Raw genomic sequence first — 14574 nt, forward strand, 5'->3', positions numbered from 1 at the left:
TGAACTGGGTTGGGAGCGCAACATATCACTGACTTGGGGTCAGAGTATTCTCATCTATAAAATGGGGATGCTTTCCTTTACAGGGCTGTTTTGACTAGGTGACAGAATATACTGTAAGCAAGCAGCATGGTGCCTGAGACACGGTGAGTCCTTGGTCAAGGTCATTTAGCACTCTTCAAACCTTTGGCACTCCCTCCATGAAGAGGCAGGGTCTAATTCTCTTCCCCTTGGATATGGGCAGGTAATAGAATTTCTCCCTCCCACGTGCTCTTAGAACCAAGCCACCTGGCCAAGATGAAGCATTCTGGACAAAATCTCAGCTGAAGCTGATCTAGCATCAAAAGCCAGACTCGGGGATGAACATGACTCCAGTCTCCACCCACAATCTGACTTCAGCCACATTAGAGACCTCAGGAGAGAACTGCCCAGCTGGGCCCCCTCCAACCCCAGCACGGAGAAAGAATCATAATAAATGACTGGTGTTTTATGCCGCTAAGTTTGGGGTGGCTTGTCGCTCAGCAAGAGATCATCTGAACCGTTAGAAAAGAAAAGCCAAAACCTGTGCCTGTAAATCCCCCGCGGGCCATCTCTCAGACCCCACATCCGGGACAGGTGCCGGCTCTCCGCGGGTGGCGAGTGAAGTCCACGGGGACCTACTTACGGAGCACGGAAGTCTGAAAGGCTTGGTGGGCGTGGTGAAGCAGGCGCTGTGAATGGGGTCTGGGTACCCGCCGTCGTTCCACTGAGCCAGGAGCGCGTCGCAGTAAATGGTCACCCCCGCGGCTCTGAGCGCGTCCTGCACCGCGCTCTCCACTGAGTAGTTGTTGAAGCAGGTCATGGTGGAAGTGGACGGGGGCTGCACCAGGTGGATATAGGCGCCCCTCACACCGATGTTTAAGAGCGTCTCCACTGTCGTGTAAGTGTCAATTGTATTCCCATAGACAATGACATTCCCTAGAGAAGGGGGAAAATGCTAAGAAATACGGTTGAAACAACAAAACCAACAACCTTCTTAGTCAAATGCTAATAATGCCGAATTGTTCCCTATAACCTTCTCCTCCTTTCAGCTGCGGGAAGCCAGCGGTGTAACCTAGCAACGGTGACCAAGATAATTTAGTAAAGAATTGGCACAAAACATCCCACAAAGTAGTCAAGTACTTTTAACACAGAAGTAGGACATTCATCTATGGTCCTGTAATTTGAAAGTTGAAATTATGCTAAATGAAGCCATCTGGAATAAAACCTTTTATCTGGTCTTTGTTACCTAGTTGATACACTTATTAAGGAAAAAAATTACTGAAGTTTGCGGTATTTGCAAGTTCTGCGTAAATGATAAAAAGGACATGTAAAAAAAAACACATAGTCATAGACATGATGGCACAGGTATTTTAATATTTGAGTGTTAAACTGGGTTGACTTCATGGAAATCTTCCCCTTTTTTAAGATCTAAAGACTAGAACATTCTGCATTTCAATGGATAATTTAATGAGGATTCAAATTCTGATATTTTAGATTTAAGGAGTCAAGACCTGGCAAAAGGGACAGCAGGGTATTCTTTCAGTCAGTAAGAATGAAATCACAACATAATCTTGAAAGATTTCCCCTGTGTAAGAGCATTTAGATGGTAATAGTCTAAACTACTTAGTTACATTCTGAAAAATATTACAGAAATAATTACAAATGTTATTCTACTAATTTCATCAGTTTTAAGATCAAACTACCAAATGAATGAAATGTATTACATGCCAATTATATGCTATTTTTGACACTGAATTGACATTTTTAACTTTTTACAAGGGAACCGCTGTAGACTCAATTGTCAGGCAACATGTAACAATTTTATGACAAAATGATAGATTCATTGAAAATCTCTTTTTTTGCCTCTTGTTTATGAAATGATATTAAGAGAAATTCTACAAGGCAAAATAAATGGTAAGTGTATTTATTCAATTTGGTTGAATAAATGACACAAAAATCTATTTCCATCTAAAACTGAAAGGTGTAATGGCTTGCTTGACTCATTTGCTTAGGGAAAAAAAGGAACTGGAATAACTTTCAGATTGCTTCTTTGAGGGTAACAGCATCTAGAAAGTTCTCCCATACTTCCTGTTGCTCAAATATGGAATGGCAAGAAGGCTCCAAAGCGGGGGATGGGGTCCTTTCTTCTTGCCTTCACTAGGAGGCTCTAATTTTGTGGCTATGATTCCCTCTCTATTCAGAGGCTCTAATGCAACATTCCTTGGTGGGCTGCATTTTCCTTGGCTGAAAGAGTCAACATTTTGCTTAAATTACTGAGGCTTCCACCTGCTGTGAAACATGCATCATAGCTGTCTGGCACAACAAAGAATCAGCCTGCCAGGAAAGCCGAAACTTGAACCTGAAACTCTCAAAGGCTTGAAGTCTTCTGCCCTTTTAAAATATGCATGTCAAAACAACATTCATTTTCAGGGAAACAAATTTAAGTGTTTAGGCCCCCACACAATTCAGAGTTGAAGATTTTTCCAGTCTTTCATGTTAGTTTCTAGTAACCATACTGCGAGATGGGCTTTTTCATGAGAGGCTTACAGAAACCAGGGCAAATGCAGTGTTGCCAGGACTATCTCGCAGGGGTTGCCCCCAGATAGCAGGTAGCTGAACAGGACATTGTTTTTCACCTCGAAAGGTAGCATAACTTATAACATCTCTCATATTTAAATTAGATGTTTAATATTTTAAATAATTTAAAATTTTAGAAGTATTGATAGGTATTCTAACTTCGGAATAGATTTGCCTATCTTGAAAGAAGGTGTAATGGCTTCAGTTTGAAACAAAATCCACCCCTCCTTCGGAGCCTTTGGTCATCCTAATAGTTGCAATAATGCTGCATCACAAGCCACCCCAAGACTCGCAAGCCACCCCAAGACTCGGTGTGGAACAACAATCGGCCTACTGTGGTAGGTCAGCTTGCACATGGGCACGCTCGCTGATGACGACTCATCAGACTCCACACTGTGATTAGGTCAGGCCTGCACCATGTTTCATTCTCGTTGGACCAAGAGATACCTGAGGCCCATTCTATTTATGGAGAAAGGCAGGGGGACAGGACGGCAAGAGCAACTGCTCACTTTTCAAGCCTCTCTGTGCAGTAGAACGTGCACTAACATTCCACCAAGCAAAGCAAGTCAGAAGATCAAGCACATGGCCAAAGGAGTGAGAAGCACATTCTGGCCCCATAAGAGAGGGGGCTGTGTGGCTATTTGCTGAACAGTAGTCCAAACTCTCCAGTCATCCTGGCCATTGGATAGATGCTTATGTGATGCCATCTAAAAGTTTTCATCCAAACATATTTTATAAGATGGTTTACATATATTTCTCTCATTTCCCACACTAGAGTAGAATCTCATTTTAATATAATCTTGTACAACATAAATAAGAACCTGTCACTGGTCAAATCCCATCCCTTCACAAATATAACAAGACCCAATGGGACAAAGTCAGCTCTGCCACTTCCATCTCTTGCCTTTTAAATGTTTGCACTCTGGGGGGTGCTTGGCTGGCTCAGTCGGTAGAGCGTGTGACTCTTGTTCTCAGGGTTGTGGGTTCGAGCCCCACATTGTGGGTATAGAGATTACTTAGAACAATAAAATATTTCAATGTTGGCACTCTCAGGGGGGATTATTCTTTTCATGATATTTGTGCAGTTGTGAGTTCTTTCTACATCATTTTCACTTTTACTCAGTCAAGAATTTTTAGAGTCCATTTTGCATTTATCTTGTGACTCCTATACACCAGGCACAAAGCCAGGCAATTTGGTACACAATCCATTATTGCTTTCATCTTCATCAGTAACAACAGCATAAGCTATAGAGTTGTGACTCTCTATGTTGTGCACCTTAAATTAACGTAACATTGTGTGTCACCTGTACTCCAACACACAAAAAAACAATAATATTTAGAGCTGTTACCAATAACATTGGCTTCACTCAAATGCCTGGAAAATAATTTTTTGACAAGCTAACAGCAAAAATAGAAACATGGACATAATTCATAGGATAAGCAAAAGTCTTATGTTTTGGGGACTCTCTCAGAATAACCTAGTAGAAAAAGATGTTGATTATTGATTTATTTCAGGACAAATATCCACCTAGGTGTAAAAATATGATTAAATATATTTATAGAAGAAATTTTCTAGCATGGTTGGGATAGAAGTAGTGCTTTTGATGCTCCCATGTCAAGATCTTACCACAGCTTGTGGTAGTGCCTCGATCTGGGCAGATGTCCAGCCTCCACCCGGGTGAGGCCTCAGGGGGCCCATGGTAGTCTCTCCCTTTCCTTCCTTGTACTCACAACAGTCTACATGCCTAAGACTACCTGTGAGGTGACCTCAAGTTGGCCCTGCCTTCCATATTACCCCTGGAGCCTTGAATAGTACGTCACCTACCATGGGTATGACAAACCGTTTCCTGACTAGGCACATGGAAGAATGTTTGAGGTTTATCATACTGTTGATCAGAAGTTAATTGGGTCTTACTTTTGTGCCCTCTAAAATATTTTTTGCAGAACAACCTTCCTGTGGCCAGATTTTCCCACTACTTATTTCTACTTGGTATTCACCTATAAAGTTGGCACTACTTCATCCAGCCACAGGATAGGCTGTATACCTGAGAGTTGTAGGACAGAAACAGGTTTCCCTTCACAATGTTAGATCTGATTATTAGGTTTCGAGTAAGACTCCTCAAATCCTACATAATCTTAAACATAACCAAAATTGTGTGTGCCTACAACACAGCAGTATAAAATAATACTTCTGCCATATTGGTACGCCCTTAAGCCCAAGGAAATAAAAATGTTTTATGGGAAAGTTAACCCTTGTGTAACATGTTGTGACAGTTGGGTCAAGTTTTAGCTGAATCAAAGAGGCAAAATGAGGAAAAAGGAAATGGAGAGAGAAAAAAGAGGGGGCGGAGAGACAGAAGAACCGAGAAAACCTTGGAGATTCAGACTTCCTTTGATTGTTGGGTACACAAGAGGAAAGAGTTTTAAAGTAGGCGAAACACAATGGTTGCCAGGGGAGGGGAGAGGATGGGTGAACTGAGCCGTGGATAGTAGCAGAGAAAAGGGCTTTTCCTGTGGGAGACGTTGGGTCTGACAGCTTTTCCAGAATACATGAGATGGGGTGAATGGGGTTCCATTAGTGCCAAACACCCTGATAACTGGACAGAGGGCTAAGCAGCCCCAGGTTATGTGGGACTGATGATATATATACATGTATGAGATGCTTTTTTTTTTTTTAGATTTTTAAAAATTTATTTATTTGACAGAAATCACAAGTAGGCAGAGAGGCAGGCAGAGAGAGAGGGGGAAGCAGGCTCCCTGCTGAGCAGAGAGCCCCATGTGGGGCTTGATCTCAGGACCTTGGGATCATGACCCGAGCCGAAGGCAGAGGCTTTAACCCACTGAGCCACCCAGGCGCCCCTCTGAGATGGTTTTTAATGTCACATAACTTCAGTTAGCCAGAGATTTACTTTAATGATGAATTTCTACCACTTAGGTGTTTTATAACTCATGCAGCCTTCGCAAATGGTTAAAAGGAGGTAACACATTGCAGGGGCCTCCTTCACATAACTGGGATATCATATACATTCTTCTGACTTCTCTATGCATAAGTGATGCAAACAGAGTGGGAAAGCTGGGATTTTCCTGCCTATCAGTTTTGTTTTTTTTTTTTTTTAAAGATTTTGTTTATTTATTTTGACAGAGAGAGATCACAAGTAGGCAAAGAGGCAGGCAGAGAGAGAGAGGGAAGCAGGCTCCCCGCTGAGCAGAGAGCCCGATGTGGGACTCGATCCCAGGACCCTGAGATCATGACCTGAGCCGAAGGCAGCGGCTTAATCCACTGAGCCACCCAGGCGCCCCACTGCCTATCAGTTTTATGCTAAAAAATCTGGTCGCTGTTTTCCCTACAACTCAGTTAATCTAAGGATATAAAATAACCCATTTTTGCACTTGATCTGATAGGTGACAGAGGTACCATGATGGGCTGCCATGCTCTGAAATGGCAAATGGGATGGGATGATTAGAACAGTCTGGGTGAATTTTCAATAAAGGCTCATAGACTACAGCCATGCCGTTTTCATGGAAGTCCAATTTTTGTTTTTTCTTTTAGGGAATAAATGATGCATTACTAAGGTTACAGATCTGAAACAGGAAACAGAGCACAAGGAGGGCACCAGCACAAAGAGGACCCTCTGAAAACTCCAGAAATGAAGGTTGGCAAGAGGAGCACTCACTCATTCCCTTGCAGATAATCTGCAGCCACCTTCCTGGTGAAATGAACAAGGGGGCTGCCAAGAGGAGAGTGGGTTTTGGTATTAACAGCCCAGCTGGGGAGAAGGAAAGTGAGGTCTCAAATCACCCTCTGCAAGCCATTAACTCTTCACCCCAGATCAAAAAAGCACTGACTTGTCACTTAAAATGTTGGCAGAAATGGAAAGGTGATCTTCTTGCTTTTTGATACATGCTCTTTGAAGTTATAAATGAATACACTCACAACTTCGATTGTGATCACCAAAGTAAGGCAATGACCTTTTAACATTTCAACTACCATAATGCAACTAGATTTTGGAGGTTCTTCAATTTATCTTAATCAGAGGGGAAATGAGGCCAGTTTCATCATCCTAATTCCTGGAGGACATAAATAATAGTTTCAGAAGCTAGAAAATTTACTAATATTTATTTATTTAAAAGATTTATTTATTTGAGGGAAAGTGAGAGAGAGCCCAGGAGTGGGGCTTCAGAGGGAGAGAGAGAATCTCAAGCAGACTCCCCACTGAATTCTGAGCCTAATGTGGAGCTCAATGCTGGGGCTCGATCTCATGACCCTGAAGTCATGACCTGAGCCAAAATCAAGAGTTGGACACTTAGCCAACTGAGACACCCAGGTGCCCCCCAAATTTACCAATATTTAAAAGTAACATGGCAGGGCACCTGGCTGGCTCAGTCAGTATGACTGACTTCAGTTCAGGGCAAGATCCAAGGGTCCTGGGATCCAGCCCCATATTGCGGCATGGGGGCAGGGGGAGGGGTCCTGCTCAGCAGGGGGTTTGTTTCTCCCTCTCCCTCTGCCACTCCCCCTGCCTGTGTTCTCCTGCTCTCTCTTCGTCAAATAAATAAATACAAATCTTTTTTTTTTTAAAGGTAACATGGCTTTATAGAAATGAAAAGCTTAAGGTGATCTTCCTGTTAAGTTCAAAAAATAAAATATGGTTTTAATTTTTTTAGACACGATTTGGCCTAAGAGTAATGGAACAACCTTTATTTTTTTTTCAGATTGTATGCCCCCTAAGTGGCCATGTTTGTTAGCTTTTTTTGTTTGTTTGTTTGTTTGTTTACAGCATAACAGTGTTCATTGTTTTGGCATCACACCCAGTGCTCCATGCAGTACGTGCCCTCCCTATTACCCACCACCTTGTTCCTCAACCTCCCACCCCCCCCCCATGCCCCTTCAAAACCCTCAGGTTGTTTTTCAGAGTCCATAGTCTCTCATGGTTCATCTCCCCTTCCAGTTTCCCTCAACTCCCTCTCCTCTCCATCTCCCCATGTCCTCCGTGTTCTTTGTTATGCTCCACAAATAAGTGAGACCATATGATACTTGACTTTCTCTGCTTGACTTATTTCACTCAGCATAATCTCTTCCAGTTCCGTCCATGTTGCTACAAAAGATGGGTATTCATCCTTTCTGATGGAGGCATAATACTCCATCGTGTGTATGTACCACATCTTCCTTATCCATTCATCCGTTGAAGGGCATCTTGGTTCTTTCCACAGTTTGGCAACCGTAGCCATTGCTGCAATAAACATTGGGGTACAGATGGCCCTTCTTTTCACTACATCTGTATCTTTGGGGTAAATACCCAGCAGTGCAATTGCAGGGTCATAGGGAAGCTCTATTCTTAATTTCTTCAGGAATCTCATACCCTTTTTAACAGTTTTTTCAGTAGATGCCAAAAAAGTTATTTCACCCTTTTGAATTAAAGTGCTTTAATTTTTACTACCTATACTCTAAAGATAAAGGATTCTTAAAGATTTTACTTATTTATTTGACAGACAGAGATCATAAGTAGGCAGAGAGGCAGGCAGAGAGAGAGGAAGGGAAGCACGCTCCCCGCTGAGCAGAGAGCCCGATGCGTGACTCAATCCCAGGACCCTGGGATCATGACCTGAGCCGAAGGCAGAGGCTTTAACCCACTGAGCCACCCAGGTGCCCCTAAAGATGAAGGATTCTTCAGGAAGAAAATCATGTCGTGAAATGAAGAAAAGGAAGAGATTTCCTGATTTAGTAGACTGGGCATGAAATCACACCTCACTGTATATATATGGTCTGTAGAAGAAGTCAAATCAGATTTATGCATGCCGTTACTGATATGCAGTTTTTTTCCTAGTTATTACATGTTTAAGGCCAGAGAAAACGGTATGTTACATTTTACAATTTATGTATTTTTAGTTATGTCTGTGTGTATTTACATAGTCCATTGTATTTAATGAAGAATATTTCCCTTTTCCACTTCAAAAGAGGCATAGAGTGATTATGTATGACCTCATTCATCCTCAGAATAGGCCCAAAAGATATGTTTTACTATGTTCTTCAGAAAACTGAGGACAGAGAGGTTAAGGATCTAGCTCTAGGTCACACAGCAAGTAGATGGTTCAGCAGAACCCAGACCTGCTGAGTCTGGTTTTGGAATGCTGATACCACTCCGTTATATGTGTGACACATCCCTAAAACAAAAACAAAAACAAAAACAAAAACAAAAAACTCTAATTGGCATTTAATCTGTATAATTAACTTAGGCAAATAGCTAGATAATGAAAGAATTTAAAATAGATATCATAGAATATTAGTAAATTATGAAATAAACATCCACTTAAAAAATATCATGTCCACAAATAGACCAGAGAATGTTTTTTTATTTTTCATAAGTCAGAGCATAAGATTTCCATGACCCAAGCCTGACCTGTCTCATTTTGCTCTGCCAAATGAAAAGGGAAGACTGTATTATATATAACATAACAAAGGCTTTGCTCAGTGATTCATGCACTGGAATTTTAATGTTATGCTTTTCCTAACAAACATGCTTTTAATAAGGCAGTAAACTGTATTTAGCTAAAGATGAAAATAATTGATCCATTTCGGGCCATTAAGGCTGTTTTATTTATTTATTAATTTTTTACTTTACTTTCATCTTACTTTTCATTTTCAAGGAAAGTACAGAGGTAATAGCAGATGAATTTCAATTAGTTTCAATTAATGCCATAAACTGTTGTAATGCATTAGGTTGCCGGGTTCCATCTGAAACCCCCGTCGGAAACCTCGCCGTTTTGTTTGCAGTTGAAAGCAGCATTTGAGCCTGTGATGTCAGCTATTTTCCAGGACATCGGAGCAGTTCTAATAGTTTAGGATAATTTACATCTATAAGCCTAGCCGGCTCCAGAGCCCAGAAAACTATTTCCTTCAGACTGGGAGAATTCCATCACAGAACCACCATTTCTCCTTTGGAAGCAGAGGCAGGCAGCAAAAAATAGTGAATGGGGGTGGGGGGAGGGGGGCAGGTGGACAGTAGTGATGTTTTGGGGCCATATCTGCAGTTTCAATGGGCAGAAATTCCAGAGGTGACTTCCTCCAACTCACCATCCATGGCTTCTGCTACTCAGCATCCACCTTTCCTTCTAGAACAACCCCATTACCATCCCCAACAAACAAGCCCCTCCCCTCAAGTCTTGGTACTTCAGCCAAGTCAGGTCGGGGGTGTCCCGGGATTCAATGTGTGATTCCCTGATGGACCTGTGACCCAGTCATAGCCACAGAGACACAGGAGATTTTTTTCTCAGACTTTTGTAGGAAGGACCCTGTCCTCAGCTCTCTCCCGCCAGCCCCGCCGTGAACTATTGAGAAAGGGGGAAATTAGCACTGCTAGAGCAAAGGCTAACTATCATGCAAGACGTCCACATTCTTCCTGCTGGTGTTATGGTGACAGGAAGAGGAAGCCAGGACTGGCAGGTGGAGCGACGGCAATGGTACAGACACGCAGCCCTGCTCCGCTTTCATGAAGTGCCAGGCTTCCAGCTTCTAGCTTCAAACACCATCATCCCATAACTGACTGGAGCGGAAGCTAGAAGTGTCCACAGCAGCCCACACCTGCCTGCATGGCTACACGGTCTTCCCCAACCTGTTCCTTCTGGATCTCTTTCTCCCTACTTAGATGGGTGCCACGGACGGGAGGTTCACCTTCTTTTTTTTTTTTTTTTTTTTCTCATTTTATTTTTTTCAGCGTAACAGTATTCATTCTTTTTGCACAACACCCAGTGCTCCATGCAAAACGTGCCCTCTCCATTACCCACCACCTGTTCCCCCAACCTCCCACCCCTGACCCTTCAAAACCCTCAGGTTGCCCCAACCTCCCACCCCTGACCCTTCAAAACCCTCAGGTTGTTTTTCAGAGTCCATAGTTTCTTATGGTTCGCTTCCCCTCCCCAATGTCCATAGCCCGCTCCCCCTCCCCCAATCCCACCTCCCCGCAGCAACCCCCAGTTTGTTTTGTGAGATTAAGAGTCATTTATGGTTTGTCTCCCTTTAAGGTGTTGTTTTGTGCACTGGTTATTCCTCTTCACTAGTTCCCCAGCCCCTAAAAGGTAACCAGTTAAAGGACACTGGGGAGGCTCAGCTGGTTAAGCGTCTGCCTTCAGCTCGGATCACGATCCCAGGGTTCTGGTATCGAGTCCTGCATCTGGATCCCCGCTCAGCACGGAGCCTGTATCTCCCTCTGTCTGCTGCTCCCCCTGCTTGTGCTTGCTCATGCACTCTCTCTCACTCTCTCTCTCTCTCTCTCTGACAAATAAATAAATAAAATATTAAAAACATAATAAAAAGTAACCAGTTAAAATTGGGCGTGGTCGGGCCCTGAGGTCTTCCACCAGCTGCTCTCCAAGGGTCTGTCCAATACAATTCCCGCTCTCTCTCTGTTTGTTTATCCTGCTCTTCTTTAAGGCTGAGCTCAATCCTCTTTCTCCAAACTTCAGTTTCCTGGACTCTCATGATGGACACCATGCCTCTCTACAACTGGACAGGCCCCTGGTGTACACGGATCCCCATTGTTTTGTGTATACTGTGCACTGGACCGTGCCATCACCAGGGGCTGAGATTAAGCCCTGAGGGATCTTTGGGGCATAGCAACAACCCCATCACACATAGCAGTAGAAACAGTAACGCCAACAGCAGCCTGTATTATCGAACTCATACTCTGTATGATATTCTGTTCTGAGTTGAGCATGAAATATCTTATTTATTTCATTTAATCCACACAGCAACCCATATGAGGAAGATATGATCTGGAATGGGACTAATTAAATTCAAGTCTGAATAGGACTCTAATTGTGGAAAAGCTACGAAGAGAAAGAGCTTCCTTCAGGCAAGAGGTTAACAGTTTTCTTTCTAACTTTTCTTACAGGAAAAGACATTTGAAAAGGAGCACCACGCAGGCTTGAAAGAATCTGGCAAGGCTGAGTTTCCCTGATGTCTCCCAGAGCTCTGGGCCCAGCTTCTGAGAGTTAAGAGCACCTCCTTGAGAGATGCCCTGGGAATGGGAATGTCATTAGCACTAGACCTGGGGGAAATAGCTTACATTTAAGACAAGAAGCTCATTTCTACACACTTCTTATCTTGGCTGCTCGGTGGCCAAAAGCAGGCCCGCAGAGGGGTTTTGTGCAGTGGCTGATGGGAGACAGTCTTAAATCTTCCAAAAGCATTTCTTTTCCTTTAAGTGGACAGCAGACTGACACCACCTCTGAGAAGTAGTCGAGTCATCGGAAGAGCACAGATGCTCCTCCCCCATCTGACAACTAAAAGCATGAAAAAAAAAAAAAGGAAACTGAAAAAGGGCACAGTGTTTGTTGCTTTGGGATTTCTAAATTCTCTGCCATAAACATTCAACCTCAATAACCTGCTCTGTCACTTTCAAAGACTCCTACCCCCTCCTTTTTTTGGGTCAAATGCTCCTTCTTCCTAACATCAAAAACAGGCAACTGTTCGAAGTTAAAACACTGCATTATGCCAGGACTGGCGATAGTCCTAAAACACACTGCATATTTTGTACTGAACCATGCATGGACTTTTGTGATTTGGGGGAGTTTAAGTTACAATTGGAGGCCTAGACGTGATGAAATGATAATGATTTGTCACAAATCCTATGCATAAAAGCGGGTTCTGCAAAGTATGTCTCATCAATGATTTTTGTAAATAAAGTTTTATTGAAACACAGCTTTGCCCATTTATTTTTGTATTGTCTTTGTTGCTGTAATGGCAGAACTCAGTGGATGGGACAAAGACCATATGACCTGCAAAGTCCACTATATTTGCTACCTGAACCTTTACTGTAAAAGTTTGCTGGTCTCCAAGTTAAGAATTATTTAAGTCTATTTAGGTTGCAGGGCAGTGATTAAAAGATGACTAAAATATTGAAACAGGTTTAAACACATACAGATGCAAAACTGAAAATAATTCAAGTTCTGAGGGAAACAGGAAACATACTTTGACAAGTTTTAAATCTGAGTCTGGTATATATCTATACATCCCACGTCTACCCACAGGTTCCAGACACACTTGGTTTTATGAGTTATTTCTGTCCAATGTTTAGGCCCTATTTCCGTATTTCAGACCCTAGAAAAATACAGAAAGCTTCCCAAAAAACCTTGGTGAGACTAGCGTACCCTTAATTCCCCAAACTAGACATGTAAAGCTTATAAGAGAAAATTACAAGCCAATCTCACTTATGAATTTAGATCAAATAGCCTATAAAACATTAGCAAATTGAATCAACAGTGCATTGATGGTCACTTGATACCTCTTTTTTTTATTTTTAATGGACTAAATGTAGTAACTTAACAAATATTCAAATAATTCCCAAGTCTTCCACCCAAAATCAGAAGAATATGTATTTAATTTTAATGTTAATTATATTAATAATATCATTAAATAGTACTTAAATAAGTACATTAAAGAGATAAATAGACTTAATTTACATATGGATCCCCAGATGACAGGCTCTTAGTGTTTTTCACCTCCCCAGACCATACGGAACCCCAGCCTGGGGAGCTGTAGAAGCTAACTGAGTCACCGACGCTCCCCGAGCTGTAGGCTAACAAAGTGGCTGCACTTGGTCATCTTCAAAAACTTGACTCCCAGGTTTCAATTAAGGACAAAGAGGTAGCCAGGCCCCATTCTGGTTGTCTTGCTAGTCAACCAATTTCAATTCAATCCAAGCAACAGAGAAGAAGATGCTTGAGAAAACACGTTTGAGTGGCAGAGGCATTTGTTGAAATGGTTTACTGTCTCGTTTCGATTCAAAAAGTGGCATGCAACTCGAAAACGTGCGTTTGTGGGAGGGACTGTGCACTCACCACCAAGAAAGAGAACAATGGATCAGGAAGGGACGAAAAGAGCCCTTCCAACGCAGACCTTTCTTTTTTTCTTCTGAGGTCTTTTCGGCTTCACAAAAGGAGACATATTTTCCATATAATTGCTAAACATGTTTGCTTATTAAATTATTCTTTAATTAGTTAATGATTTTAGCCATGCTTTGCTCTTCGGATATTCATTTTGTGTAATAAAATAATTATAGATAATTAAACTATCTCGAGCCTTTTTCTTTCCCCCAGCAAACATGCTGGGTATCCAAAAATGACAACAAGTTGTAAATTAATCTGGAAAACAAAGCATGACAGATGAATGATTTGGTTGGAATTAATTAGGCACTAATTATATACTGGAACTAGATGAAGAATGAGACTCATTATAAAAATAAAAAGCGATTCTGCAGATGTACAGTTAACCAACATCCTTACCTTCTGTGATGATGGAGTTGTTCCTTATCCAACTCAGGGCCTTATAGCAATCTTCTTCATCGTTGAGAGTGAAATGATTGCAAGGAACTTTATCAGTGTATCTCTGCTTCCCGCTGTTTGGAATCTCTCTGTTTGTCACGTGTTGACTAATATCAGCCCCTGTAGGGCACGGGACCTGAGGTATGTTACAGAGACATGCTTATTTTGGTGGTAGTAAGGGAAGCACGGACATAGCAAGAAATACATTCATGAATTTAATAAAATAAACATAGCAATGTCTGATATAGATATGCCTTTTTCAGTCATTAGATACAATTGGGTTTTAATTGAAAAATAAAACACAAAAATCAGGTGAAATGACCACTCAGAGACAACTCTTAAAAGGCATCACTCTGGTTATCTAATGCCACATAATGAATTATTCTAAAATTCAGTGGTGCAAAAAGTGTGACCATTTATGAGGCTCACACATTCTGTAGGTCAGCAATTCAGATAAGGGCAAGCTGGAAGGTGTCAGAGACCTCAGTTGGGAAGACTTGTAGGTTGCAGGTGACTTGATGGCTGGGGGTTGGATTCATCTGGAGATAAAGCATCTCACTCCTTTCTCCCGCCTCAAAAAACATGCCAGGTATTCAAAAATGACAGCAAGTTGTCCTTATATGTCCAGCAATTGATGCTGGCCATGGACTGGGATCTTGG

General features: G+C 42.1%; 1 protein-coding gene across 1 annotated transcript in view; it reads right to left on the bottom strand.

Moving 5' to 3' along the window:
- The window catches only part of CFAP61 (cilia and flagella associated protein 61), a 290455-nt gene that overhangs the window by 78104 nt on the left and 197777 nt on the right, over positions 1-14574 (bottom strand). Inside the window, exons 21-22 of the mRNA XM_045980366.1 lie at positions 13876-14050; positions 662-954 (exon numbers count right to left, since the gene is read on the bottom strand). Of these exons, the coding sequence (XP_045836322.1) occupies positions 662-954; positions 13876-14050 (468 nt within the window). The remainder of the gene's footprint in view (positions 1-661; positions 955-13875; positions 14051-14574) is intronic.

The sequence above is a fragment of the Meles meles genome, chromosome 16, assembly GCF_922984935.1.
Source record: "Meles meles chromosome 16, mMelMel3.1 paternal haplotype, whole genome shotgun sequence".
In the NCBI taxonomy this organism is placed as follows: domain Eukaryota; kingdom Metazoa; phylum Chordata; class Mammalia; order Carnivora; family Mustelidae; genus Meles; species Meles meles.